Below are 23130 nucleotides of genomic sequence, written 5' to 3' on the forward strand. Positions count from 1 at the left end.
AATTTGCTGAATTGCGTTGACCTGTTGAACCCCCTTGCTCACCATGGAGACTTATAGACTGTCCAACTTTCCTCCTGGCTATTCGACGGTCCACATAGCTCTCTTTCGGAATGTGGTCAATGCTCCAGACATCCGAAAAAAGCTCATCCTCGCATCGACAATGGGAGGTGATGATGGAGAGAGAGCGAGACAAGCTGTAGATTTTGGGTTCATCGAAGCTCGCTTAGTGAGTCTGAAGTGCGGTTTCCCTTGAAAGAAGATGGACGCTCTGGTATCCATCCATATACACGGTGTAGTTTGTTTGCTCATATCCCCTTTCTCAGCTCGTCTCGAGAATGCACCTTCTCATTGGGATCATGACGACTCTTCAGACCTGTCTTCAACCCTCGAACCCGTCCATCTCGTCCTCGAAAGATACGACAACACCCACCCCTGAGTCCACGAATGCAACGCCAGTCCCAAACGAGAACGCTCGTCTCTCGACACGTCCCATCACACGAACCCACAACTTGCACTCTGAGATCCTCCTCACCCTCAGTTCCAACAACAATATTTCGGAATCATTACGTCGTCACGGAATGAGCGATACGACTGATGAACTCGTCGTTGTCCGAATCGCCGATGCGGACTCATCAGAGGAAGCCGTGTGGAAGGAGATGGAGCTATTGGTAGATGGACAATTGGTGAATCTTGGAGAGTTGGACAGTGATGAATTGGTCGACTGGCCAAGGGTCAGCAAGGTGAGTCGATCCCTGCGCTCAGAGCTTTCCCTATGACTGAAGCTTGTGGACAGATCTTCAAACTTTCTGAATTGGATAGACTGCCTCTCACACCGTTAGAGATCAGGGACACGAAGATCGCAACCGTCATCAATACTGTAGCTATCAAACACGTCACATAACACGCTGGGCCTGGAACCGCACAAGACCGAGAACGATGCTGTGCATGATGGCCCATGCTTACAGACAATGCTAAAATATGCCGGAAGGCCCTTGTCAAGCCGCGATGGAGAGTAATGGGAATCGTTTGCCGGGCGTAGCGAGAGCTATAGGGCCCTTGAATTCGGTCCCAGCCCCAGCTGAAGCGGACTTTGGAGCGCCAAAGCGTAACAGTCCGTTTCTTGTATCCAATGGTTTCGCGTCCGAGATAATGGTAGAAGGTTGGATGTGTGCGAGTAGAGGGCTGAGGAGAAGTTGGACCCGGCGCAGATGATCGACGAGGAGATCCGGTAGATCTGAGGCGAATGAGGAAGGGACGGTCGATGGGATCTATTAGGCTACTATTAGCAGCGTTCTATTTCAAAGGCGCAGGAGGCCTCACCCTCGCTAAATGTCTTTTGATAGTCTCGCTGGATGCCACGTTGTCCCCTTTGATCAAAATCAAGAAACCCAGATCGAAGACTGCCTGAGCGGCACTCTCCCTCTCCATCCCCATCCACTGCTGGAGACCTATCGCTGTCGGAAGGAACTCGTCCATGAGTTGTACGACGACTCGAGTGTCGACCCCGTTAGGTATGCCTAGTCTGCGAGTCGCCTTGACGAGAGCGGAAAGCGCCGACATGATACCTGCGGATGGAGACGTGGGATGCGGTCCTGATTCATATTGAGTACGGATACTTCCTTTATCTCTCACCTTGCCACATTGCTTGGATCTCCGATGGGCCAATTTGGGGATCGAAAATCGTCTTGATCTGCCTGATCGCCTCTTCGATCGCTTCCTTTCTCCAAGTCTGCACAGAGGTGATGTGCAATTTCACAAGCTCATCGACTGCAGGTCCTGTGCGGGTCAATAGTGAGTCTATCTGAGGGACGCACCTGAGTCAACGGTGTTCATGTATAGATCAGGCAGGAAAGAGGAGGATTTCGCGAGAAACAGTGCCACCCGACCGATCAACAACTCCGCATCGACCTTGGCAATAGCTTCGGAATCTGACGAGCTCTCCAAGGCAGCGCTGAGTGTGCCGACGAGCTTCCTTTGGGTCTGTTGAACTTGCTCGGCGTAAGAGCTAAAGATAGCATCTGGTAGACCCTGCGAATCGTCATGCAAGGTCTTGGCGGCGGACTCGAGTGATGAAACGACCGAGTCGAGAAGTGGTGTCCTACCCAACTTGCGTTTTCGAACAGCAGACAGGAATCCGTTCAAGCTATTGGCAGACGAGAGAGCCATAGAGGTGGCAGCAGGGAAAGGGAGATCTACAAAGGTGAAGTCGTCTGGTATCCGGTCTGCACAACACGTCAGCGAGATCCTCACGTTGGAGTGCATACCTGGCTGTGGTCCGCCGGAGCGCAACTGCTCGAGTGCCAATCTCACTTGTGTCTCCGCTAATGTAACGAGTTCCCGAAGGTTGTTGGTCCAGACAGCCTGGATCCGCTTGTCACTTTCAAGTTCGAGAACATTCTTGATCTGTGTCTCCAATTCGCTCTCCTTCAGTAGCGCACAGATGGCACAACGTGTCTTCCAGATCTCAGCTATTGACGACAAGCCGTCGAACCAGACAGGTAACGATTCCTGAAGCAATTGCGTCGTCTCTTTGATCCACGAACTCAGGCTAGTTTTCAGGTCAGGGGTCGACGACGGCGCTATGAAAGGCGTGTAGCTGACGATTGACGACGGCAGATGCCTTAGTAAGATCTGATGAGATGGAAGATCTTGGAGGACCCTGGCACTTGACATTGGCGGCCCATCGGCAGAGATGTTGACTTTCTGTATCGGTGTTGAGAATGACGCTAGACGTGATGCTCTGCGATGTGAGACAGTCGATTGAGCGGCAGGGTTCGGAGTCCGCGCAGGTTGCGATGGTTCGCCGTGCTGCACCAGTCGAATCATTTTACCTAGCAGACTCTCCATTGCATCGCCCTCCAAACCAAAACATTCTTGAGCAAGGCGCTCCGTAGCGATCATGACGGAGACTGATTCGGACAATGTTTTGTCGATATTCTGGCCCGCAGGTACCGAAGAGGCAGACGTGGCAGCAGTGAGGGAGAGCTGCTTTGATGGGTGCCTGAATTTGGAGTGGTTCGATGATTTCGCGAGAATATCGTGGCAGTGCTTTGAGCGTTGAGACAGGAATAGGGAAAGAGCTTCTGGCATGGGGAGGTTATCGAGAAGTATGATGGCCAAGATAGTCTCTGACAGGGTCTGCAAGGGGAAAGTCAGCCCTCGCAGCAGAGGAGAGGGCGGCTCACTTGTGAATTCAACGAAGAGGTTTGCCTCAGATCCGCCGCAGCTCGTTGAGATATTTGCGATCGAAATGGTAGTAAAAGGTCCCACTGTTTCTCCAGCAGAGGCGTGTACGCCTGTCAAAAGTCAGAGACATGACACACAGACCGGCCCACCTGGTGTGAGTCATTTATCGACGACAGACCCTCTTTAGTAGCTCGAGCAACGAGCCACAGAAAAGCAGCTTTGAGATAATCCCGGCGGGCGAGGTGAGCATACAGAGCTAACTTTCAGTTTCGTCCATGCGTGAGATCACTCACCCTCCGGAGCGTCCAGGAGCAGCTTCATATGGGCAGCTATAGGTAGCAAGCTCATGATCTCCTCTGTCTCATTCTGATCACCAGCGTCACTTGTCCTTCCTCCATTTTCAAGATCTGTTGGGTCCAGACATGCCTGCGCAACAGACTTCAGAGACGAAGAGAGATGCAGGGAGGATTCGCGCAGCGACGTGATCTGCGTGGCTGAAGTGAGTAGATCACGATACCGTGTGCTGAAGCTCAAACGTCAGACCGACCTCTCGCTCATCCCTTGTCTGTTTCCAGTCCACTCACCCGACCATTGACCTCAATTCGCTCTGCTTGTTTGCGGCGTCTGCCCTCATAGTCGCCTCTACTCTCCTGACGTCCGCTACACCAAGCCTTCGGAATACCTCATCAGGATCCATAGCCGCCCAATCATTCTCCGCTACATTCTCCAAAAGCTTGGACGTGGTCCCTAGCCCGTTATTCCTCCGTGAACGCGGGGTGGCAGTCCCAGAAGCGCTGTGGCTCGACACCCGACGAGCCATAGACGGTGCAGTCGCCCCAACGGTACTGGTGCCAGATGCCTTCCTGGACACAGCAGGAACGGTGTTCCCTGAAGCTCTTCTACTTGATTGACCGAGGGATGGAAATCCATAGGAACCTCTTGTTTTTGGTTTGGGTATGCTCGAATCGGTCATGCTGGATCCGGTTGGTGAGAATAGGGAGGTCGAGCTGGTCCTCGCCGCTGTGGGCGTCGACCTTGCGGACATTTTATCACAAGGCCTTTTCTTCTGATCCCCTAATGCCCAGCTCCCCCTCTTCCCCTATGCTCTATAGATCCGACTGAACTCCCAAATCATATCCCAACGCGCATTCCCATCTCCGTCACTTTAATACCACGTCATGCTTTCTATCCCCACCTACTACCCGGTTTATCGTGGCGCGTTGGCACCCAAAATTTCCGAAAGATCACCGCAGACTTGAAGGAAGACTACTGTCCCCCAAGGGTTTCCGGGTGACCTCTTACATTCCACCACCAGTCAAGATGGCAGAGACACAAGCTTCCAACGGAGAGGCAAACGGAATGACCAAGCAATAGTGAGTCAACGTCATGTTCGAGCCACACCAACCATACCTGACGTGCTATCGATCAGCAATGTTGCTGCTCTCCCTATGCCCCCTCTTCCCGCTGAAGGCTCCGCCTCATTTTCCAATGTCCACCTCGCGATCGTCCTCTTCGCCGGGCCTTATGTCTTCCAGAAGATCCTGCCGTTCCGGACTGGCTGGACAGTCTACTGGATCTTCTTCTCGCTCATGGGTATCCCATTGGCAGTAGGTTACTGGGCCTTGATCTCTAGGATCGGCAAGCGGATCAATGAAAAGGTTGCTTTGCCCGGTAAACCCCTGGACCACTACGTCGACTTGAAGAACTCGACATTGAAGCAATACGAGGGCCGAAAAGTCCCTATGCAAAAGTTTCACGATGCGTACTTTGATGCTAAGGTAGACTTCAAGGGAGATGTTCTGGATGTGATGGAGTACAGGCATGATTGGGCTTCGTTCGAATTCACCCCAGAAGTAAGCAGTCTCTCTCTCTCTCTCTCTCTCTCTCTCTCTTTCTCTCTCTCTCTCTCTCTTTCTCTCTCTCTCTCTCTCTCTCTCTCTTGCTCTTGTGGCTTCGCACAGGTCCTGATATAGCCTCTCTTAGCTCTTCAAATACGTCTTCACCAACTTGATCCCCGAAGTCGTCATCCATTCCAAGACTCAAGATGAAGAGCAAGTTAGAGATCACTACGACCGAGGTAATGACTTTTACGCCTGGTTCCTTGGTCCCCGAATGGTCTACACGTCCGGTGTCGTCAAGGATATCACAAAGATGGAAACATTGGAAGAACTTCAGGACAACAAGATGACCATGGTGTGTGAAAAGTTGGATCTGCAAAAGGGAGATAAAATGTTGGATATCGGTTGCGGATGGGGCACTTTGGTCACTCATGCCGCCAAGAATTACGGAGCAGACGTCACTGGAGGTGAGAGCTCCAAATCGTTTCATCGCTGATCTCTACCAGTCACGCTTGCCCGGAATCAAGCTGCTTTCGGAACTGAACGATTGAGAGAAAATGGTATCCCCGAATCTCAGGGCCGGATCCTCTGTATGGACTTTAGAGATGTCCCTCATGACAAAGGCTACTTCAACAAGATCTCATGTCTTGAAATGGCCGAACACGTTGGAATCAGGCGATACGGTACATTCTTGAAGGAAGTTTACGACTTGCTTGCGGACGACGGAGTCATGGTTTTCCAGGTCGCCGGTCTTAGAACCTGTTGGCAATTCGAGGATTTGGTTTGGGGCTTGTTGTGAGGGGTTCCTGGACACTTCTTTGAAACGATGCTGATTCAGCTAGCATGAACAAGTACGTTTTCCCTGGTGCCGATGCATCCCTTCCCCTTGGTTGGGTCATCAAGCAGGCAAGTCACATCTATTTCATTATTGTTCCGCGAGAAAGCTCACGCTCCCCAGCTTGAATCCGCCAACTTTGAGATTAAATCCGTGGACGTCCTCGGAGTCCACTATGGAGCTACGATTCACAGATGGTACTTGAACTGGAAGTCCAACGAGGACAAGGTCGTTGCCAAATACGGTATCAGATGGTACAGGATCTGGCTCTACTTCTTGGCTTATTCCGTCATGTGAGAATCCTGACGAGGACATCTTGATCAGATGGACCTCTCTCTCTGACAGCGCTTCTTAGTGTCGCCCGTCAAGGATCGTCTTCCGTGTTCCAGATCACATGCCACAAGAACTTGAACGGTTTCCACAGGGTAGGTGGAACATTGATGAACCGAGTCGTTGGCTGATATCCCTCCCTCCGCAGATCCTCCAACAACCCTCTCATCAGGCTATTCACGCGCCCATCTCCAGAAAGATTGAGTGAGCCTCGTTTGTCAACCTGATATGATCTATGCTGACCCACCCACCTCAGGTCTATCTCTTGCAACGGTGGATTCTGGGAACAGAAGGCTTAGATCACCGATGTGGACAATGGTTCAAAGACTGGCGCTTGCCATAAAAGATCATACTTGGATCTCTCATGCCATAGATGAAAAGGCGAATGTGGAAGGAGGAATGCATGATGGTGGAGTGATGACCTTCCCGATCTTATGGGGAGTGTTTTCGGCCAAGCAACCTGAGACGTGTTGCAAGGGAACAATAATTGGCGAGAATCTTCATCCACTGGCACTGTGCGATGTGTCTTAGTTGAGTGTCTACAGAATTACCCTACTTGTATCAACATGAGTCGGAGTGAATTATCAGCCAGCTCATTCACCGCCTCCAGATCCAGCTTGTGCGGAGGCAGAGACCATACTCCAGTCAGAGACTCGCATCGACTGTTGCTGGCGCTGGTGCTCCCGTTTCGCCTACTTCACCTTCGGTTGCTGAGCCAGTCACATTGTTAGCAACTGTCGTAGCGTTGGCAACTCCTGGTCCAGTAGTATTGACAGCTCCGGATTGAGCCACTCCGTCATTATCGTCGGTGGAAGCTCCACCTCGGGTGCCAACAGACGCTGCCTCCGTACCGACCGCCTCCAACAGCTCCCCCGCCTGCACCGGCAGCTCCAACTGCCGCGATCTCATCGCCTGCACGACCATTTTGAGCAGATTGACCGCCCCGTAGTAGAGCTACAACGGTGGAAGCTGTGAGCGCTTGAGGATCTTTGGCAGCCTGAGTGTGGCATCACCTCTACTGCCACAATTGGGATCCCGATCCCTAGTCCAGGTCGGAGATTCTGCCTTTAGGCTCACTATGTCTCGGTCGGTTGCGCCAGTCGTACCTGGGAGTGGATTCGCAGGGATCCATATTCCATTCACCAGGAACGGGACGGAGAAAAGAGCCAGGAGGGTGAACGGATGGCATGGTGGAAGTGTGTGATAATTCGATGTTCATGACAGACGGGAAAGCAGACACATAATTATGTCCATAGTATAGCCGTTGTCGCTTAGCGACTCTCCTGAACAACCTCTAGACCGTACTATACAAGGGCATGCATACGTAGTGCTGTGGCCTCGTTCGCTTGAACGGCCTCACTCTACCCTCGAGGTCTGGCTACGCCATAAAAGCAATGTATTAATCAAGTCACAAGTATGTCTCTCTAAAATAAAAATGAAAGAAGACTGAGATCAGAGGTCTAGACAATGTACAGTGGTTTGTCAGCCTTCTCGACATTGAAGAGAGGCCAGAGAGTATACGGATGAACGCTGGTAAGGGTTCGAAGCGATCTGACTGTTTTCCATCGACGCGGATTTATACTTTTTTATCTTTGCGAGCTTGGGCGTTCCCAAACGGCGACCGGACCCCATTGTATTGCTCGCTTAAACATGAGTCGACGCGACGAGTTCCTCAGCTGATGCGATGACTTGCTCGACTGTCATGGTCTGCTTGGCGAGCTTGAGGTCCAACAAGGTTCCAATCTCCTCACAGGCCCTGAGGAGCATATCCATGTCATGCTTCGTGTGAGACGAAGAGAGGCAGAATCGGATCCGAGAAGTGATCAGTGGGGTAGCAGGGTAGGCTACGACGACGATGACGATGGGTGTCTTGTCGGCTCCGAATCGATTGAGCATCATTTGACTGAAGAGGAGCATTTTGGCAGGGTTGTAGATCAACAGAGGAATAATGGGTGAATCCCGATGTCCATAAACGACGAAACCAAGTTTCCGAAGCGCTGATGAGAGGTATCTAGAATTGAAAGCGATTCGTCTGAGACGATCTCGACCGTCTAATCCGTTGAGGACGACCTGAGGCAGCTTCATGAACGATGGCAACATATGACTGGGAACAGGTCCATAGTTGAAAGTCCGGGAGGCCCGCGAGACGATAGAGCTTGCATCGTTGGGCTCCTCGAGGGCCGGTGGTGAAGCAAGAGGAGGAGCCACGCCCATGATGGCAGACATGGTCGCGATAATTTGAGTGCAAACGGCAGGCGACATGGCTTCGGCGTAGGTCATGTGGTGGGAAGTCACTCGGAGGCGGTCGATCAAATGTTTGGTTCCAGCAATGTATCCACCGGCTGCTCCGAAGGATTTTGTAAATGTTCCCATGAGAACATCGACCTCTCGAGGGTCAATTCCAAAATAGTCACAGACACCGCGACCGTTAGGTCCCAAGGCACCGACAGAGTGCGCCTCGTCGAGATAAAGGTAGAACTAATGTCATCAGCAAGAGAGTTGATCTGGGCTGTCGACAGTCGGCTCACCTTGTACTTGTTTCTCAATTCGAGAAGCTGTGGTAACGGGACCAGAGTACCTTCCATCGAATACAATCCCTCGACGATGACCATGATCTTCTTCCAGGGTCGGTGGGTGCGTGGCTGTCCCTGAGAGATGGATTCTCTGAGCAACGATTCGAGATGTTTGAGGTTGTTGTGCTTGAAAGCACGGACATTGGCACCACTGATCCGAACACCAAAGCGGACCGAGGCGTGAATCAACTCGTCCGAGATGACTAGACATCCTTTGCTGACCAAGGCAGGAATCGTCGTTGCATTCGTTGCGAAGCCCATAGAGCAGACATAGGCTGATTCGACTCCCAAGAATCGGGCCACGAGTTTTTCAGTCTGTTCGTGCAAATCGGTCGTCCCGGTGTCGTGTCGTAATCCGCCAGACGAAACTCCATACTTGTGCAACGAGGCTTCGACTACATCCGCACAAGGTCCAGAAGAGGATGCGAAACCGAGGTAGTTGTAGGAGGAGACATTGAGGGCTCGAGTAGTGGTCCCGGTGAGTTGGAATGTGTTGTTCTCATCATGTGAGACTCGATCATAGCAAACGACTGTGCGACCTGCCACACCGGTGGTCGGACGGGAGAAGCAGTCGTCCAATCGCATTTTTAAGCGCCGAGTGTAGAACGAGTCAAAGTCAGAGTTTAGTGCAGCATAGCCCTGGAGCATGTCAGCGAGGGGGACCCATATGACTGACTCACGTCGTGAGGTACTAAATGTGCATACGCTTTGGGCAAGAACCTCTTCCCAAAAAAGTCACGAATATGCCCCAGGACGATGAGTAAAAGGTAGCTGATGGTCAGCAGGGAGTCGAATCAGCAGAAGCTCACCTCAGGTATGTCGACAGGAGGATATAGTAGGGTGGTTGAGGCTCCTCCTCGGGATGAACGGGCTCTGCTGGATCCCACTGCGAAGGTGGATCGCTGTCAGCTTCTCGTGACCCCAGGCATTTCACGTCAACAATGACGAGAAAAAAAAAAAGGACATACGTGACTGGTCCACCTCCAATTCGGGTTTGTGCACACGCCATACTCTGAATGCTTGATGGTAGTAGTCGTATTGACAAAAGGTGTCTCGAGATAGTTCTCGTATCGCTTGGCGATATCTTCCGAGCTTGAGGATCTGGAAGACCAGCTACTTCTGATAGAGCTGGCATAGCTGCTCGCGACGGTGCTGCCATGATCCGAGTAATCATCCTCGTTGAACGAGTCGAACGACTGACCATGCTTTGACGAAGCGTTGGTCGAAGTCACCGAAGTGATCGCATGAGAGCTTTTGGGTCGACGGAGGACGTTGAGCAACGAGGTTCGTGCAGAGACGGGGGATTCGCTCGTGCCCGAGTTTCCGGCGCCGGAAGCAGACGCTTTGGGGGATGATTTGGAGAATAGGGATCGAGAGGCTGTGGACAGCTTGGAGGATGCTTGACTCGACGTCGAACGACGCGAGTTGGCCTTGCCCATCATGAAGTGCTGCAAAGAATGAGAGAAAGGCCTCCAAGGGGTGATGTGGTCGAATGGGTGGGTAAATAGTCCAAAACTGCCTATCCTATGACCGATGGGGATTGGTCGGCTAGAAGATCGGGCACGGGCAAATTTGGAGGTCTGCCCAGCGTCCCGACAACGATCCTAGGTCAACTGATGGCGATGGCTTGTGAGAATGGAATGAATGTGAACGAGTTGACTGCTGCTGCTGCTGCTGCTGCTGCTGCTTGCTGATGTGGATGATGGTTGGATGAATGAATGAATGAGATCAGCCAGCCCGATAATGTCGCGAATCGACCACGAAGTTCCCTTTGAGGTCACTCTTTTTTTTTCTGTTTTTTTGACGTGATAGTCACTGTGTCAACAATTCAAAAGAAGAAGAGGGGAAAAAACTAGCGAGAGGGAGGGCAGCGGCAGAGACACGCGCGCACGCCGCCCTTGTGTCCCCCAAGAAATGCATACTGATTAGAACACGGCCACCACCTTTTTTCCTTGATTAGTAATTTACTAATAAAAAACGATCTGATGAGCCCATTAGCGGGATCAAAAATGGACTCACTTTCTCTCACCTTGCCGAGCCGTGTGGCCGTAAAGCATGCATCTGGCCCATCGATCTAATAAGATACTCGCCGAGGAATGGGTAGATCTGATTGATCTGTATGGCGCTTTCGGCCTGAGATCTTTGGCTTGGTGGCATGTATAGCTCGAGATCAGCCGAGAATTGCAGTGAAGCTGGGCTCACAGGTCTCTGATCATCATGTGCTGTCGTGCCGGTGGAGTGAGGAACTCCGTCGGTCCCAGATACGAGGAGGATACGTGGTTCAGCTTGATCGATTAGATGATCGACATGTAGCTACGACGCTCGATATCAGTCAATTTCAGCGGGGAATCGGAGAAGATGGGTGCGATGATGCTGCAGAGCAGGGATAGAGATGGCCTGCGGTTATCACAGGCTTCCATCTCTCCATCGTCTCTTTCAATGGGGGACCTCCTATATCTCACAAGCCACGCTGGGAGGATCATCGTGTGACTGCCCGCGATCGCGGACTTTGACCAATATACATGATACAACATGATGACTGGGATCACAAACCCCCTTCTCTACCTGTGTCTATTGGTGGCGACGCCTGCTCGTCCTCCTTCGTACCCTCCCAACTGAGTAAGACGAATGCTCCCAAGACCATGCTCGCGCCTATCAGACTGAGAAAAGTGACTGTGCCGACTGAGAGAGCAGGATCGACAATGGAGATGGCGAGAGTCAGCGGGATGGTCATGGATAGACCCAGTGTGACGACTGAGGCAGTCAGCGAAAAGTCAGTCACAGGAAACGCGCGCATTGGACTGGTTTTCAGCAAGGCTGAAGCCAGTAGTAGTCAGCCATTGCGACGACCAGGACTCATAAACCAAGCGTACCTAAGATATACAAGTAGTCACTCGCAAATGTGATGCTCATATTTGCAAGACATAATAGCCAAGCCCGTCTGGTCGGCGGGAGTTGAAACCTCTCCAATCCCGTCCAGTGAAGAATGGGGAACACAGGAATCAAAGCCACCGTCTGATAGAGACCGGCAAAGCTGTAGGTCTCGTGAGCTGAATAGTTTTGTGATCCCGCTCACCCCAACATCAGCATCGAATCCGCCCTGTCCTCGTCCACCAGCTTGACTTTGAGCAGAACAACGTAGCCGCCATAGCACAGTGCACTGATGATGGCTGCAAGATCTCCCCAGATGGGATGTGAGGGAAGAGGGACCGAGATTTCCTCGGTCTGAGATGAATCGGATCGAGCGACAAGGACGACACCGAGAAAACTAGCCAGAAGGTGAGCATGGTCTGCAACGGAAAGACAAGGTACCATACCTCAAAAGGACGGACGAGATGTTGGTTCGGGTCGGTTTCTCTACACCAAATACGCTGCCCAGTGCGAGAGTGAAAAATCCTAACCTTATCAGGACGATGACAAGGTTTTTGGTATATGAACCTCTCTCACCACTTGTAGCACTGAGGATGACTGCACTCGACACACTTGTCATGGCGAGAGACAAGGTGATCATGAAATTGGCTAAGAACCATCCGATAGACCACCAAGCGGAGACAATGGCCGTCTCACGTACTGTCAGCTTTGCCAGTGATTGCGATTCGACTGATTGAGAACAAGCATGAGGATCAATGTCCGCGTGGGAGATCGCTTCGTAGTGTCCACGAGAGGATGCTTTGCGATGTTTGAGCAGACTCGGTAAGAGATAAAGGGTGAAAGTCGAGGTGTTGAGGTAAGTGATACTGGAGGGATCGATCAGATCAGGAGCATCAGCTTGCCTAGACTCACAGGAAAGGCTTGTTATATGTATCGGATCCAGCTTCCAAAGCAGCAGTGATGAAATTGCTGACTGTCCAAAGCTAAGCTCATTCCCGTCGTCAGCATGGTATATCGAGGAGCTCTTCGAAAGAAACTCGCCACGACAACGATCAACAGGTAAATGAGTCCTGTAATGTATCGGGTAGGATCCTTTCGCCAAGCGGAGAGGGAGGCTTTCGGTACCTCCCCGACTGCTACTGCCTCCATGACCGATCAACTCCACTGCATCGAGAGATCGAGCGAGGATCAACTGATGAATTGACTAAACGAACAACATTGCGCTCTTTCTCTTTTCGCAAACGGGACTCGATCGATTTAGTGGAGCCCCGCAATCATTCCGGGTCCGAAGTCCACCATGATGGATGAGATACTGACACTTTCCGAGCGTACTGCAGGTTCCACAAGACTGCTAGCGTCCCGCAAGGATGGGCATCCAAGGTCTTCATATCTGGATCAGGCAGGCGCAGTGAGCACGAATTCCGATGGCTCAGACGAGCGCTGCCTGACCTCTCTACTCAGACCTCAGCTCCTGAATGTGATGAAGAGGCGTTGGGCTGATCCTGGGATATCAGGCAAGCGAGTGGCGATGTGAGTGATAGTGTTCGATCTGGGGTAGTCTGACAGAGATTGACAGAGACGGAACGCTCCTGACCAATGCCTTTCACTTGAGTCCGAAGAACGAGACACCAGGACTAGAAGGCAAAGGAGCCATCATCGGATGGTACAAGTGAGTTGAGGCGAAAGGAGGAGTCTGGAGCAGTCGCTGACATATTCTCAGCTTAGTGAAAGCTATGCGTTCGCACGGCGTCAAGCCCGTAGCTGTGTGGGACGAGCGAGGCTCTAGAGCGTGGAAAGCGGTCGAGGTGAGAAACAGCGATGCTCCATGAAGCTCCGCATCTGATCCGATCTAAAAGGCTCGTAAACGGCTAGCTGCTCGACAGTCTCATCTCGTGCGAAGTCACAAAGAAGACGATCGAGCGAGCCGGCTGAAATCGATGCAAGGTCTCTTCGAAGAGTTTTCCAGTATGACAGAAACGGAGAGGAATATCTTTCATCGACATTGGGCAGATATGCTACTTCAAACGCTGAACGTGTCGCTGAATCAGGGGAAGAAGAAGGTGGTGGTGGTGGTGGAGGAGGAGGAGGACGTTCCTGGGGACGCGGTGATGATGCCGCCCGCTGGGAATGACTTGCCCAACAAATCACCCGTTGATCAAGTTCAGACCGACTACAAAACGAGTTCCGAGCCTTTGACCCCGAGTCAAGCACAAGAATCCCTCGACAAGGTCATTTCATTTGTCGACTCGTTCAATGAGGTCTTGGAGGAGTTCACCGCGCATTATCGACCGTACTCGAGATCGTCAAGGGGCAAGAAACTGAGGGACAAGGAGGATGAAATGGTCATTGAACATGCTGCGACCCTGGAAACGATCGCAGGGGAGAGCCTGTCGGGAGGTCAGGTGTCAGAGGTCGGTCCGAGGTCAGGGAGAAGATCGACCGACCCGATCGATCAAACCCTACGCGATCTGGCTCCAGAGGTCGGTGAGACGTCGGCCCAGACAGACTTGACAAGGCGTGAAGGAGAGCTTTTGCAGACTTTTCTCGTCACGCCTCCCGACTACGCTCCGGAGAAGGCGTTCGATATATTGGATACGCCGACCGAAGGCACGATCGAATTGTTATCGGAGACGGAGAGACAGAGTCGACTGAATGAACTCACTCTCGATTCGGAACGTATGCAGGACATGATGAAGAAGCGCTTGGCGGTCCCCACAGCTCAGGATCATGCACAGTGTCGAGAATTATTGATCAAGATGGGTGTCCCGATCCTGACCGCGGAGATACCGTACGAGGCGGAGGGCTTGGCGAGTGCACTTGCCAAAGCGAATCTGGTCGACTTTGTCGGTACAGAGGATTCGGACGTATTGGCGTACGAGGTGGGTCCAAGGGGGGCGGGTGGAAAAACTCAAAGGGTGTTCGTTCTCTGACGCGTGTGACCCAGGCACCACTGCTTCGAGGTGTATCCGGTGGTCCCATCACCGCCGTCTCCGGGTCTGAGCTGCGAGAAGCTGTCGACATGACTTCATCTACTTTTCTCGACTTTTGCATCTTACTCGGAACGGACGCGTCTGATCGTATACCCGGTGTCGGCCCTGCACGAGCGTTCAAACTCATAAGAGAACACGGATCGATCGAAAACATCTTGGCCTCGAGCAACAAGTATACGACGAAAATGACCGCAGCCGCCAAGAAGGAGTTTATGAGACAAGTCGAATTGGCTCGAAAGGTCTTTACAGACCTCCCGGCGATCCCAGAGGGAGTGGTATTGGAGCAAGGGGTGTGCGACGAAGCTGCTTTGGACAGGTGGCTGGAGGATGTTCACGGGCTGAGATTTGAGCGGGGGCTGGGGTACGTTCTGGAACAAGTACGTCCATTGCCCAATGCCCCGCATCATGAGTCGTTCATGGAGGACATTGTGGATGAGGACGAGGACGATAATGATAGCATTTCATGGGACGATATTTTGGCGACGGAGTCGACGGCATCATCTGTATCATCATCATCACCACCACCTGTATCATCTTGAGACATAGTGAAAACATGCATAAAGTGTTGTACAACACAGCTTGTCAACGCAACAGTGACCCCCATGGGAGACTTGCATAGACCGCTTCGTATCTAGTCTCCATGATTCGACTGACTTTACCCGTATCCCTGGCGATACGGACCAGACCGATGCCTACGACTCCAAGGACGACGCCGAGTATGCCCCTCAGTCCAAGTTTTCGTCCTCCAGAGATCTTGCGTCGAGGCGCTGGGTCTGTGCCGCCTGTGACTCTTGGACCTCGCAGCCAAGAGACGATCTTCATCATGCCTACGCCTGCGTGCCAGCACGCAATGAGGACGAGGCCCCCGTAGGAGATCACACTCCATCCTGGCCATTTCCTCAGACTCCAACCTACGAACTCAAAGTCCAATTCGGAGGGACTGAGACGTGAGATGGGAGGATGAGGAGACGAAGGATGTATACGATGAGAGAGGATGTGAGGGATCAGAAAGAATGGCAGTGCGTATCCAGTAAGGATATGAGGCGTGAGAGGTGGGAGTCGACGAGTTTGAGACGAGATGATGATTCGGCGGAGGAGAGATGAGCTCAAGTGAACAGCGATAGGCGCAAAGACGAGCAAGGGCTCATAAGGTAGGTAGTAGTCCCTCGCAATCATCTTGAAGAAAACGTGGTTCAGCGCCCGTCAAGGTCAGTCAGACTCAGACTCTCACCATTGTCTTGTCAGCCAATGAGGATCCACCAATTGCAGCACTGAGCGGAGACGCCAGATGGACGCCGAGGAAGACAGAAAACACCAGAGCCGAGGAATTCTGGGTGAACGTCAGCACTCGGAGCACCTGTCCGCGCAGGTTGCGTCGGGGCGAGGGTGGGTCGTCCATCGTGTATGGTATGTCGAGAGCGAATAGGTTCTCTGAACCAAATCGCGTCTAAGCAAAGAAAAAAGGATATTATGCCAGACGCGGCCGGAAATTTCGGCCATTTCGGCAATTCGGCAATTCGGCAATTCCCGAACCTCTCCACCAAAAACATCCAGTTTTCGTTCCCGTTCGCTCAAATTGAGTCTTTCGAGCTCAAACTTGCGGACGAAGTTGAGGACAACAAAAAAAGGTGCAAAAAGCTGGCGTGAGTCGGGATCGAACCAACGACCTTTCGATACTCAAAGTCCGCCTTTCGAAGAGCGATCTTCAGTCGAATGCTCTCCCAATTGAGCTATCTCGCCTTGGAAAAGGGGGTATTGAATATGTTATATAAACTACTAAAAATCAGGGTGTCTTTCGAGTGGGTCTCCTCATACTCTGTAGATGGGTACACTTCCAGCAGGAGACAAGGAAGTGAGAGGTAAAGAAGAGAAGAAAAATTTGAAAGCTCCTCAAGGCCCCTCTTCGACTTGCGGAGTTTCGTGGCGGACGAAACCGCCACAAGAAAGTGCCACCAACACTTTGTGAGAAAATCCCGATGTGCTTCCTATGCGGCTCTATCCTCGGTACCATGCAGAAAAAGCTTCACATAAGCCTTGGACATACACAGACTCTGTCAGACCCACGATATGCATTGCAGTGTGAAGTCTCGTCGGACAAAGGTGTGCTAATCGTCGGTCTGGAACTCCGATAAGCCGCCGCCACTACTTTACACAATGCCGTGCTCGAGCGAATGTGGCGGGCCCGAGCCCGACAAGATGTTTTACAGTTAGAGGGAAAGAAATGCATCTATTCACAGTCTCTGTCATCAAATATGGTGCTTATTGTTCTCTCGACCTTGACAAGACAGTCCACGGCCGGGACAGAGCTCTCTTCCGTCCCTCGTAAGAGGATCCACCAGAGATAGTATGCTTTCCTCATCATTATGTATATTCGTTGTCTTTGAGCTACCCAGCTTGACATCCTTATTCAGGGAGTCACTATCCAAGTGGGAACCTCGAGCCGGATAGGTCTGTTCTTGACAACCACACGGTACGTGGAGGATGAATGCGTTACGGTATATCTGTTACAGACAGAGGGAAAGAAATGCATCGATCTCGCTTGACACGAATACCTCTATATGTATACCATTTTGGACAGTTCCACAGTGTCTGTCACTGGATATGGTCTTTATCGTTCTGTCGACCATGCCAGAAACGTCCACAGCCGGGAAGGCGGTCTCATCAAAATCTCGTTATCCCTTCTCTGGGTGCAGAGAGGTCATGATCACCACATTATATCATCAGATTTCCATTATACTCATAACTCGTCATTATTGTTTCACCCTGATCCACCTCCATCACCCCTACGTGTCACCACCACCACCTTCTCCTCCTCCTCCACCAACCTTTTCAAAGGCAGTCGCCGCCAGACCTGCAACGTGGGACACCGTCGCAGCGACGGAAGGAACGCCTGTAGCGTGATTTGCAAAGTTCATATTCACATGAATGAACACCTGTCACAGTCAGACGACGATGACAGGCTCCCCCGAAGAGATCGACTCACGCCCCATGGCTTTCCAGCGAGTTGAACAGGGTAAGCGTACAGCATCTGTGGCGATTGACCGTGGAAAAAAGAGTCCATCGGTCCATTTTCTAAGCTCTTCGCATTGGATACGACCTGATAGATTCAGATCGGGTCTCTGGGCCCTTTCTCTCGACCGACGCGCGCTCACCTCTGACGTCTGCCCGACTCGCAGAGCGATGGAGACTGGGCCTAAAGCCGCGGCTCGAGGCTGTAAGAAATCCAATTCTTCCCAATGAAGCTGATCGTGCCGGCCCGTGACTCGCCAAGCCATTTGCCTCGATTCCAGATCGACAATCTTGGCAAACGCAAAGAAATCTGCTCGAAGGAACTAAAGACTGAGTCAGCGTGAGACGAGTGGCACCTGATCTTTACCTGACAAAGTAACGAAATCAACCCAGAAAAAGTTGCTTTCGGATCTCTACTCGAATCCATGACGCTATTCACCCGCGACATGAGAAGCCAATCCAACGTTGCCGAGGCCTGTCGGGCCGAGTTGGTGTGCTCCGTCGCCTGGTTCGACATGTCGAGATCTGGTTCAGACTCTCCATCATGCTTCCGCCACATCGAGACGTGTTCAGGCGGTGCAGGTAAGAAATTCCATCGATCATGAAGCATCCGGACAACTCGATGATACCCAGCGGTAGTGAACGATGCTGTCGCACCGATGAGAAAACCCTGAGCCAATCGAGGGCTGCTGCTGATTTCAATGACTCGCTTGGCGACGAACAAGTTGAGCATTCCAGACAGCGCAAATTGGTTCTCTCGTTCCAGCTTGATGACGAGTGCCTCAGCTCTCGCCGCAGTGTCGAGATTCTCGCTCTCAGTCACCAGGAGCATGACCTCCAACATCTCCTTGCGTAGTTGGTAGTCGGGACCTAACTTTCAGCTTCAGTACCTCGACATGCTACACTCACATCCACGGCACTGCCGCAGAGCTTGAAAATATCGCTCGAGAAGACTGTCGTCCTCCTTGCGGAGCCGTATCCTCACGATTGCGGCTAAAAAAGCCCACTCTGGGTGAATAGGCAGAGATCTCATATGGATTGCAAACTCTTCAGACTGCTCGACAATGTCCAACAGGTCTTCGAGATTGATGTCGAGCAAAACACCTAGACGGAGTTTGTAGAGTCCGTTGATGACCTTGCAAAAAGTAACCCTTGGGACAATGTCCAAGTCGCCAGCTCTGATGAAAGCCCCTTCCATTGACGCGGGATCGTCTGAAGGCGGTCCGTGTAGAGCGTACGAGTATTCAAGGTCTGGAGCTATCAGCTCGCTGTCGACGACGACCCGATGCACTCACGTAGTTTCATCAGCACCTGCTGTCTCCTTGACAAAAAAGGTCGCAACGTGCGATATCGCATCAAGTCCAACGACGACGGATCGCCGAAGGGGCTGATTGCTCGCAGGGCAATTTCCAGAGCGTGGATGTCTGCAGTCAGTTACAAAACCGTCGGTCGAATGAACTCACATGCCGCAAGGTCGTAATTCACAGTCTGAACAGCCAGGTCGTAGGTCCGACCTAGTGAGTCGGCCAGATGCGACAGAGGCGAAAAGTGCTAGGCCCCATTTAGAATCGCACCAGCTGCTCCACTCACGTGCTCTTGAGTCGTGATGGTAGATAAAGCTTGACAGCTCCAGCGGTCTGGCACAGAAGAACTGTTGATACACAATGCTGCGTCAAGATATCCACGCTTCAGATCCAGGTCGTCTGCCTTTTAAAATGTCAGCGAACGATGTGATGGCCCCACACCCACGGCGTGCGCGCCACTCGCGATCATTTGCGCCGCCCAACTGGTCCGACGACCAAATGTGACAGCGATGGAAGGCGCGAATCCGAAAATCTGGCTCGATCTTTCTGTTCCGAATACCGAGGGACTACATGTCAGTGAGGATGTACACGTTGACCCACATCATGATACCTGGCTCAAGTCAGAAATGACTGGGGGATATAACCACTCACAGTAAAGCACGCCGATCTGAGCCAAAATGGCATCGCACTCAGAAATCGACTCCCTCTCGTCCCCCAGCGGGACGGTCTGCCTTGCCCACTTCATGATCTCATCGTACGAGCCAGGCATCCATCTCTGCAATTTCTTTGGATCGTCCGGGTTCAACTCAAATTCTTCCAGAGTATTGTAAAACAAATCGAGTGTCTCTTGAATCCTGTCGCTCCGAATCAACAGTTCCGCCTTGTTACAAATGATTCCCAACCGATCCTTCCTTGACTCGAGCATTGTCAGCGCCTCATCGAGCTGACTTTGACACTCCTCAAAGAGAGACAAGGTTCCACACGTGTAGACTAGGTTTTGAAGATACCTCGAGATAATGTCGTATTTTCCTCTTTGGATCCATGCGCGCATCCCGCCAGTCTCGTCAAACACTTGTTTCAAGCCATCAAGGATCGTTTTAGCAAACGTGAATGAAGCCGACTTGACGACCAGGTCAATGGACTCTAGCAACAGTATCGCAGCGGATTCCTCCGGTTCCTTTCTCGAGCCCAAATGCCGTGCTTTTAAGAGATGAGATGCCGCCTCGCAAGGATGAGCTTCGAAATAACCAGGACGCCGAAGAAATTCGGAGACTCGCTGATGGATATCGGCGAGATGGGCCTGTGGCAAAAGACGATAAGCTGCGGATCGCTGACGATCATGTGTGAAACTGGCGACGCGCTTCTCAATCTTGATGATGCCCGTGATTGTCGCTGCAGCAAGTTTATTCGCCACCTCTTGAGGCGCTTGACGGAGGTATTCTGCAAGTACTGAGATTTTGATGCCAGATGCTGGAAACAGGCAGAGCGCACCTACACAATCCCGCGCGTCTGGCGATAGAGTCGATTGGACCCATTCAAAATAAGAGTCCAGACCGCGAGATGTGAGACGGGATTGAAGGCCTTCGAGATCGACCGTCCAGTTGAGGGAATCGAATTGAAATGAGAGGACGCGTTCTCGAACAAGCGTGGTGATCAGGGATACCAGATGGAGAGGAAGTCCTCCCGTGTCTTCGAATAGCAGCTTTGATAGCACATCGATGTCCTCTACTGGACTCTTGAAGCAGCTCAGAACGAAAGTCCTCACTTCGTACTCGGTGAAAGGCGATAAAACGATTCCCGGATGTTCAGTAAAGATGCCAAGCAACAAGTTCGGTTGGATCATCGAGACGCAAACGAGGAAGACGTGGTGGATCTGAGCGGAGGTAGAATTGAGGACGACGCGCCACCTAGACACAAGGTCAAAATTGCGTTTTTGCCAAAACACTCACGTTTCCTTTTCTGAGTCCGTGACCCACTGTAGGTCATCGATCACGATGACCAGGGGCGTGTCTTCGCTCGCGAAGAGTTGTAAAAAATCCCTCGCCTTGCTCTCAAATACCATGGACATGCTCGTTGATTCGAGCGCTGTCGTTGTCGGCATTCCATCTCCATCTAGAACCAATAAACGCGACGTATCAGGGAGAAGGTTGAGCAAGATGGGCAGAGCTGAACCCCAGATATCCCGTATGCGTTGTGGCCAAACATGAGGTTCTGCCTGTGCGTCCGTCATGACTTGGGTGACGAGAGTGTCGAAAATTTGAGTGAATGTGGTAGCTGGAGGTTGGATCTGTTCATCCACCTTGGCATAAGCGATTCTAGCTTGTCCATCGTGACGGAGACGTTTAACCCAATGCGAGACCAGTCGAGTCTTGCCACTGCCGCTGGCACCCAGCACATTGACAGAGAGCGTCGAGTCTCTTTGCTGGAAACAGGTTGCTAACGCTTCGAGATGGTGAGCGAATCCAACGGGCTCTCGAGGCAATGAAAATCTGCTTTGAGCATCGGCAGCGGCGACATGGATATCTCGCCAATTCTCCAACATGCACGTCCGAGCCAGTGTACCGAGATCGTGCGCCACCGAATCGAGCGAGGCATAGCGCTCGGAGAAAGTCCGTGAAAGACAACGGGAGATGATAGCATACAACGTCCGAATGGCAGGTTCGGCTTTGTTTCGGGCGGATGAGTCGGGTGGCGATGATGACGATGGTGGTGGTGGCGATAATGATGACGAAGATGGTGATGACGACGACGACGAGGGCAAATCTTCACCCAATGACGACGGATGACTTGGCAGTCGTTGTCCCTCCCACGTCAGATGAGCATGAACATCTTGGAGCAAATCGACATCATTGTCATCGTACTGATGACCGAATGGATGCCCGGCAAGTAATTCGTATGCGACAGCACCGAATGTGAACACGTCATTGGAGGCGAGTGCGAGTTTCTGGCTGACAGCTTCCGGACTCAAGTAGCGTAGGTTACGATGGACGTACTCGGCGCCTAGCGGACGATTGGAGATGTAGTCACGTCGAAAGAGTGGATGATCGCTGACTGGGGTATTGGCTAGGGCCTTGATTGGGTCGAAACCTGCCAGAGGATAGACGTTTGAGAGGTCAAGGACGACCACAGAGTGCTGAGGTGCTGGACGGACGGCGAAATCCCGCGGTCGACGGGCCATAAGCGATAGATTGAGATCATTGAATGCCTAGAGGATGGTCGGGAGATGGCACATTTGGTCGGATCAACATTGCTCACCTTGAACGATAGAGCCAGCTGGGCCAACAACAAGGTCGCTTTACTGTAACTCAACAGTGGATCCCTGTCATGCAACGTGAATATCCCTTCCCAATACTGCAACAAAGTATCTACAGGTTCTTGTCGCTTGTCTTCCTCTGTCACGAGCCACAATGCATCGATATCTTCCCAAAAGGCCAGAACGGCGGTGTCCAATCCGACTATATGAGGGAGTTTCAGACAAAGGTCAAAATCTGTATCGGTGGTTGTCGCATCGTTGGAGGAGGCCATTTCAGTGCCTTGACTTGAATTCGAGACATTGTCCCCGCTTCGAGCAAGCGTTTGACAATCTATAGCGGTTGTCTGAGCGAGTCTCCGAAATTGTCGTTCAACGATGGCCGCTTGAACCCATTCACTCCTTTGTAACCATCTGACTCTGACATTTCGACCATGGATGCTTTCGGGCGTGATAGACGTCGGGGGCGAAGTGACAAAGCTCGCCAAGGGAAAAGCTCGAGTCGGTCTGAATATAGCTCGACCAGAGATCAGACTTGGTCCATCGTAATAGTCGGGAGGGGCATCAATTTCAAAATCAAACAATCCTCTCGCTGTGAGATCATCTTGAGAAGGGACAGCCAGTGGCATACCGATCTGTCGTCGTCGTCGTCGTCGTCGTCGTTGGTAATGCTCCTCCTATCCTTTTCGACTGGCATCACCACTTTTCTAGTCTGTCTGGTCTAGGTGTACAAGAGCGTTGCTGGGATGGAAAGTGGTATCAGCCACACCACGACTTTTGGACAAAAGCCGTCGGCAGTTGGAAAGCTCTTCGGACAATCCGAAAAAAAAAGAAACCACTGGCGGATTAACTGGAATTCCAGAGAGCCAGAGGAGCAGAGTCAGCTGTTGCTGCTGCTGGAAGGAGGAGAGCGAGAGCCAAGAGGAGCCAGTGGTCCCAGGTTG

At 51.8% G+C, this 23130-nt stretch overlaps 8 protein-coding genes and 1 non-coding gene across 9 annotated transcripts; 3 read left to right on the forward strand and 6 right to left on the reverse strand.

The window, feature by feature from the left end:
* Positions 1 to 43: 43 nt before the first annotated feature.
* Positions 44 to 901, forward strand: BD324DRAFT_652360 (kinase binding protein CGI-121-domain-containing protein; the record flags this gene model as incomplete). Its single annotated transcript, XM_022018475.1, has 3 exons — positions 44 to 226; positions 324 to 740; positions 794 to 901. 3 exons carry the CDS (start codon positions 44 to 46, stop codon positions 899 to 901), a joined length of 708 nt encoding a protein of 235 aa, XP_021869409.1.
* BD324DRAFT_82122 (hypothetical protein) lies at positions 886 to 4573 on the reverse strand. Its single transcript, XM_022019257.1, has 9 exons — positions 3771 to 4573; positions 3480 to 3709; positions 3336 to 3442; positions 3186 to 3296; positions 2265 to 3138; positions 1815 to 2222; positions 1633 to 1776; positions 1321 to 1592; positions 886 to 1268 (listed from the first exon to the last, which is right to left on the reverse strand). The coding sequence occupies exons 1-9, from the start codon at positions 4229 to 4231 to the stop codon at positions 996 to 998; spliced, it is 2880 nt and encodes a 959-aa protein (XP_021869410.1). The 5' UTR covers positions 4232 to 4573; the 3' UTR covers positions 886 to 995.
* On the forward strand, positions 4537 to 6612 carry BD324DRAFT_631867 (S-adenosyl-L-methionine-dependent methyltransferase). The gene is made up of 8 exons (XM_022016473.1): positions 4537 to 5039; positions 5170 to 5491; positions 5531 to 5819; positions 5867 to 5930; positions 5983 to 6152; positions 6215 to 6284; positions 6338 to 6393; positions 6446 to 6612. The coding sequence occupies exons 1-8, from the start codon at positions 4635 to 4637 to the stop codon at positions 6486 to 6488; spliced, it is 1419 nt and encodes a 472-aa protein (XP_021869411.1). The 5' UTR covers positions 4537 to 4634; the 3' UTR covers positions 6489 to 6612.
* An 879-nt stretch (positions 6613 to 7491) lies between these two features.
* Positions 7492 to 10450, reverse strand: BD324DRAFT_631869 (putative component of serine palmitoyltransferase). The gene is made up of 5 exons (XM_022016474.1): positions 9731 to 10450; positions 9572 to 9648; positions 9443 to 9533; positions 8718 to 9401; positions 7492 to 8667 (listed from the first exon to the last, which is right to left on the reverse strand). Exons 1-5 carry the CDS (start codon positions 10202 to 10204, stop codon positions 7834 to 7836), a joined length of 2160 nt encoding a protein of 719 aa, XP_021869412.1. The 5' UTR covers positions 10205 to 10450; the 3' UTR covers positions 7492 to 7833.
* Positions 10451 to 10839: 389 nt separating this feature from the next.
* BD324DRAFT_631872 (hypothetical protein) lies at positions 10840 to 12843 on the reverse strand. Its single transcript, XM_022016475.1, has 8 exons — positions 12675 to 12843; positions 12546 to 12616; positions 12210 to 12499; positions 12080 to 12158; positions 11839 to 12030; positions 11636 to 11796; positions 11556 to 11579; positions 10840 to 11516 (listed from the first exon to the last, which is right to left on the reverse strand). Exons 1-8 carry the CDS (start codon positions 12780 to 12782, stop codon positions 11308 to 11310), a joined length of 1134 nt encoding a protein of 377 aa, XP_021869413.1. The 5' UTR covers positions 12783 to 12843; the 3' UTR covers positions 10840 to 11307.
* A 157-nt stretch (positions 12844 to 13000) lies between these two features.
* Positions 13001 to 15162, forward strand: BD324DRAFT_652366 (PIN domain-like protein; the record flags this gene model as incomplete). Its single annotated transcript, XM_022018476.1, has 6 exons — positions 13001 to 13041; positions 13095 to 13163; positions 13210 to 13302; positions 13354 to 13438; positions 13490 to 14512; positions 14578 to 15162. The coding sequence occupies 6 exons, from the start codon at positions 13001 to 13003 to the stop codon at positions 15160 to 15162; spliced, it is 1896 nt and encodes a 631-aa protein (XP_021869414.1).
* A 43-nt stretch (positions 15163 to 15205) lies between these two features.
* On the reverse strand, positions 15206 to 16022 carry BD324DRAFT_652367 (hypothetical protein; the record flags this gene model as incomplete). The annotated part of the gene is made up of 2 exons (XM_022018477.1): positions 15206 to 15799; positions 15855 to 16022. 2 exons carry the CDS (start codon positions 16020 to 16022, stop codon positions 15206 to 15208), a joined length of 762 nt encoding a protein of 253 aa, XP_021869415.1.
* Positions 16023 to 16262: 240 nt separating this feature from the next.
* Positions 16263 to 16363, reverse strand: BD324DRAFT_t26. The gene has a single exon. It is a non-coding gene; the product is annotated as a tRNA-Phe (tRNA).
* Positions 16364 to 17327: 964 nt separating this feature from the next.
* Positions 17328 to 22820, reverse strand: BD324DRAFT_631880 (AAA ATPase domain-domain-containing protein). The gene is made up of 13 exons (XM_022016476.1): positions 22192 to 22820; positions 20886 to 22141; positions 19588 to 20843; positions 19537 to 19546; positions 19382 to 19502; positions 19223 to 19339; positions 19096 to 19183; positions 18928 to 19056; positions 18542 to 18883; positions 18000 to 18502; positions 17776 to 17955; positions 17607 to 17720; positions 17328 to 17556 (listed from the first exon to the last, which is right to left on the reverse strand). The coding sequence occupies exons 1-13, from the start codon at positions 22813 to 22815 to the stop codon at positions 17407 to 17409; spliced, it is 4890 nt and encodes a 1629-aa protein (XP_021869416.1). The 5' UTR covers positions 22816 to 22820; the 3' UTR covers positions 17328 to 17406.
* Positions 22821 to 23130: the final 310 nt, after the last annotated feature.

Source organism: Kockovaella imperatae (assembly GCF_002102565.1).
Source record: "Kockovaella imperatae strain NRRL Y-17943 chromosome Unknown BD324scaffold_11, whole genome shotgun sequence".
Classification (NCBI taxonomy): Eukaryota; Fungi; Basidiomycota; class Tremellomycetes; order Tremellales; family Cuniculitremaceae; genus Kockovaella; species Kockovaella imperatae.